The sequence below is a fragment of the Mercenaria mercenaria genome, chromosome 2 (assembly GCF_021730395.1).
Source record: "Mercenaria mercenaria strain notata chromosome 2, MADL_Memer_1, whole genome shotgun sequence".
NCBI classification, from domain to species: Eukaryota; Metazoa; Mollusca; class Bivalvia; order Venerida; family Veneridae; genus Mercenaria; species Mercenaria mercenaria.
Genome location: NC_069362.1, coordinates 87236075 through 87241469, shown reverse-complemented (window position 1 = coordinate 87241469; position 5395 = coordinate 87236075). Strand labels below are relative to the sequence as shown.

At 33.9% G+C, this 5395-nt stretch overlaps 1 protein-coding gene across 1 annotated transcript; it reads left to right on the top strand.

Annotated features, from left to right (window-relative positions):
• The first annotated feature begins 1853 nt into the window (after positions 1 to 1853).
• LOC123562879 (uncharacterized) lies at positions 1854 to 4727 on the top strand. The gene is made up of 2 exons (XM_045355470.2): positions 1854 to 2264; positions 3765 to 4727. The coding sequence occupies exons 1-2, from the start codon at positions 2194 to 2196 to the stop codon at positions 4075 to 4077; spliced, it is 384 nt and encodes a 127-aa protein (XP_045211405.2). The 5' UTR covers positions 1854 to 2193; the 3' UTR covers positions 4078 to 4727.
• The last annotated feature ends 668 nt before the right edge of the window (positions 4728 to 5395 follow it).

The window sequence follows — 5395 nt, the reverse complement described above, 5'->3', positions numbered from 1 at the left end:
AAAAAAAATAAATTAAACGCACGGAAAAGAGAAAAAAAAAAAAGAAAAAAAAATTTAATAAAAAATAAAAAAAAATAATAAAAAAAAAAGGGAAAACAAATTACATCCTCATCCCCCTAGCGGTTAGGGGGGGGGGGGGGGGGGGGGGCCAAGCAAAAAATTACCTGGTTGTTGCAATTATGTTAAATTTAGTTAAAGACAATTTGTCTATCTACTGCAACAAACAACGGGATGGGCCAAAAAATTAAACCCCAACGAAATAATAAATTCACATATTTGCTTCTTCACTACTTTACTGTATAAAAAGCCATGTGAAACCCTTTAAAACTTTGTATAGTATTTGATTTTCAAACAGAGGAAAAAATATGTGACTATCAATTTTTTAAAAAATAATAAAAAAATATTGGGTTACTTCATTTGGGAAACCCTGTATTTAATGTTTTTGTTTAAAATACTGTTCCACCCCCTTGCATAAACCCAAAATACACAGAGAAGTGTATACAGTGGGGCGAACGATAATAAAAATGGCGCGAAAATTTCAGGCAAATCAAAAAAAGATATTTAGGTTAGTCAGTTATCACGGAAAATTTAATGGCATTTTTAGATCTTATCAAAAAAAAAATTTTACATTTACTCGAATTTGAAAAGCTCGGTGGATAAACTGCGGTTTCCCAAAAAAACAACAGTGTGAAAAATAGAAACGAGTTCAAAAACCGCAAGGGGTTTATTTTCAAAGGGAAAATTTTATGTAGCCCCTTTTTTGTTTTTATTTTGTTTGATTTTTAGTTTTGTCTTCTCTTTTTTTTATTTTTTTTTATTACGTGCATTTGTTTTTTTTTTTTCTTTTTTTATCAATGAAATTTTAAATTTTACATTTACAGTATCGTTTGCGGGAATCGTCACGGTCCGTTCAGTTTTTTCCACCTTCGTCGCGTTCTGTGTCAGAGTCCTGCCAAGCTTTTTCAATGTTCGCCTTTTCGAGCTAGGGAATGGTATGTTAGTGTATTGGGGGGGTCTTTACTTACTTCCTGGGTATAAAAGGGAGTTCGCGGAAAAAACGTGTATGCTGTTACTTATTTTCAAAGCAGGGGAAAAACCGTATTGTACTTGCGAAAAAATAAAATAAAAATACCCGTTTCTTCACCCAAGTATCGAACTCCAACGTCGGATGTCATACCTAGGGGGCCTAACGCTTGCGCTAATTCAGTACTTGTTCATCGACTCTAAATTTAGCTTTTAAATCCTATCTCATAGTCTGATTTACCTAACTCAAAATAATATGCCGACTGATTTTTTTACAAATTAAAATTTTACGTTCTTATGAAATTAATATTTCAACTGGCATATATGGTTTTGAGCACGGGGGGAAATTTTTTAAAAAAAAACACTTATATATAATAATATAACAGGTACGTAATTCTTTTTAAAACAAAAATACTGTTCTAGAAAAAAATATTAAAAATTTGATTTTAAATTTGTCCAAGAACAAAAACGATTGAACGGGGTTTAGCAATCCTTCTCTACAAAGCTTGGGCTTTTAGATAAAAAGAGGGGTTGAAAAGCACAGTTTCGTTACTTTTTCCCTAAAAAACCGTACCAGATAATTAAATCTGCTAAAATTTTTTTTTTGAAAATATCAAAATTTAATGCTTACTTACAAGATTTTGAATGCACAAAAGGTGGTCGTCGCTATCACTGACTTATTGGCGTCTGAAATTGATACTTTGTAACTAGAAGGAACACTTTAAGCTCTACATAGTGAACTTGAATTTGCAAGGATGCAATTATAGTTTTAACGTTTGACTGCTAAGGCCTTGTTATCAATTTAATGCATTGAAGATTTTATTTGCGGACCATTTCTTTTGGGGCCGTATAGCGGTTGGAAGCGTTTTGGATTTGTTTCTAGGTGCCGTGTCGGTGCAAAATGAGTTCTTAAGGTCGATTTTGACAGACGATATCAAAACCATAATAAGTAGTTTATGTACTCAACAAAACGATATAGGGTCAACATGCTATCTTGTGTCACATGGATATATATCATTACCCGATAGCAGCAGTCAGGCTTCTAGCATCGCTCTTATCTGCTTTAATTCTGAAGCCTTTAATAATGCATGAGCTGAAAGTAGAAATAAACGGTGTAAATATACTTTGAATAAGCCTAAACGCGAGTGTAGTGTCAATTGTAGTAGCAGAATGATGATATACGTGTTAAGTCAGCGTTTCTCAGGGCGTTCTCGCTGGAAGAAAGGTCGTCTTAAAAAAAGGTACACGATTTCTTTACGTTGTACATAAAGAGAGATGACATTTCATAAATAAAATAAATGTCTTTAATAAGTAACGACATATTTGGTGTTCCCGTTCACTAATGTCTTTTATGCTTCATTTATAACGGTCATCGTGATAACATTATCTCAGGTTGAAGTTTTCAATCACAGCTGGTGATTCTAGATGTTATTGCTGCCTATGTTTGGTTTAATATATTTCATCATTATTTTTTATCATTATTATTATTATCATTTTTATTATTATTATTATATAGATCGAAGGGAAGTTGAGTCCACTTGTTGCTTTCAATACTACGAACACATTAAAACATGTCTTGGAATGAATAACAAATGCAAAAACAAAATTGCATGAAAAATATTTGGTATATTTTAGCAAATGCCATACAAACTACCTGTACAAATTAAAATGTTAGGTGGTTATCAATAAAATTACGAAAAATATTTGAATTCTGTTTTAAGAAGTATTTGAGAAATATTTATATAAAATGTCCTGCAATTCTCGAAGAAAAGAATACACCAGTTCAAGAACAACATCGCTTTGCTTACAGATTTAATATGGTAGTTACTTGTTTACGACATTTTGTTAAATTCGTTTATGTTGCACACTGCAATCATATCTTTGACATATGCTGTTTGACTAATTTTCGTCCGGTGTCCGTTCATCCGTCGTTTACACTTTTTCTTCAAACGACATCGCTATTTGGTGGAAATTGATGTTACATGAAAGGGATATTTTTTAAATGGTACTCTGTCAAGCTTATATGTTTTGTCAGCTTTGGTGCACATTGGGACATCCAGAGCTAAAGATAGAATGCCAGTTTATCCTATATCACTGGTACGATGATAAAGTCATGTCCCTAAAATGCTACTCAGGTGACCTTCTAGCAAGATAACGTAGTTGAAACTTCTTTCACGTCATGATTTCATACACATATTCTCAGATGACCTCTTCAAAGATTGTTTCTATTACTCCATTTGGTCAACAGTATGGTCACCACAACTAGAAATAGAAAATTCTCCAAACCACTGGTCCGATTTTGAACTTTTGCACAGAAATGCTCCTTGTGTGGTCCTCATCCGCTATTGTATCAGATCTTATTTGTCATAATTCATATCAACCATTGGTCGGATTTTAAGATAGTCTCAAAGAAATCTTCCACCACTGAACGTCCATTAGAAATATTTCAATGCACTATTGATTGATCAAAAGACGGAGCAGTGTATATCACTGTATCTAAAACCGAAGATTCTGTCGCCTGAATCTGCAGGCAAGTTTTTAAAGTATCTTGACGAATGTGTTTCTTGAATGACTTTATAAAAAATTGACCTATTTCAGTTGTAAAAACTCAGGCGAGCAATCTAGGGCCATCATAACCTTTTTGCAATTACCGTTAGTTCATTTTCCGTAGTAAGAATAAAACACTGACCCAGTCTATATAAGTATGTGTTCTTATGCACTCACACTTAATTCTTTTCCAGGAAAAAGACAAAGAAGAAAATTATGGCACAGGAAAAGGAGCAAAACAAAACTCACGAAAGAAAGCACACGTGTGATATGATGTTAAGATTTATCTGTGTTGCTGTTTTCATATTCACATGTTGTCATAAACTGTCACGTAGACGTGTGTTTGCCGTATTGTGGACACAGGTTGTTGTATCTGTTGTGATTTTGATTTACAACGAAAACAGTTATAACATGTTGACACAATTGAATATTGATGACGGATATAGCGATGGAAAACTGAATGTAACTGCGGTGTCAAGCAGTGAGATATCGGCAAAGACAAATTAATATGGCGTCTAATTTTACGGTTTATGTTCCAAAAAAATGACGCGGATCGTAATCAATTTGAACCTTAAGTCACCTTGTCTGGCTTCCAAAGATTTCATTTAATTGGGATATCTGAAAGAATAGGTCTTCAAATATTCCTCAGCGGCAATAAATTGCTTGAAAAAAACGCTTTAAAACGGAAACGGGAAATGGCAACAGACAAATGCACGTTTGTGATCAACAGTAAGTGAAATTGGAAATTTTAGCGTATTCAGCAAAACCATACCTTTTGAAAATATCAAATATCCTCAATATTGGAAGTTCAACACGTTCATATTATATATCAGTGAAGCTTGAATAAGAATAACAAATCTGTCTGAATATATGTTACATGTAAAACTATTTTTATGCAATACCGACGTGCAGAATGGTATGATACAATCTGGATGTAAAATGAATTCGTTTACTATACTGTTATACTGTTATACTGTCTCGATTAACAATGTTTATCCGTTTGTAACAGAAATGCTGCAAAATAGACATAAGCCCATTATTACTCGCACTGCCATAATAAATCTTCAGATCACCAAAGGAGTTAGGACATCCTAAAAGTTAACTGTTCTCGTTCTGTAATCAAAGCAAAACAAATATAAATAAAATATAAATGTTCAGCCGTTTTTTTTTTTCATTGTCACCTAATACAATTAAAATGAAATTTTAACTGACTAAATCATTAACGAGTAATAAGTAGACAAAGTTGTTTATACACCGACACACTTATAAGTCATATGGCGAAAGGTGACGACCTCAGGCTCCCTACGAGGCATTATTTCATCACGGGCGAGCACCTATGTACAACCGCTGACCTTCCGCAAGCCAGCTGGATGAAGAATATACGCCTCCAGCGAGGCTTGAACGAACATCGGTGAGGGGAAAGTGATTTGAAGTCAGTGATCTTAACCATTTGGCCACGAGGGACCTAGTTAACAAAGTAAGGTATATATCACCAGTTAACAAAATAGTTTTCGGCAAATGTGCTACATGACTAGCTGATGTCATTCAAATAAAAAATCGATGCTATTGCAACTAGACAATTATGTATATACAGGACACATGAGTCCCACTTTCTGTCTCTGTTCCGTCATATATTACTTATAGACAGTACAAGACAAATCCATTTTTCAAACTATCTTGGGTTGAATGTGAGAGTCATTATGGAGTATAGGTACTACAAAACATAATCACGGAACACAAGGATAAAAAGCTTGAAATACTTATTAGGTGATAGGAGTGGGGATGTGGTAATTTCAAATCTGAACTCCAGGTGTACTAATTCGCG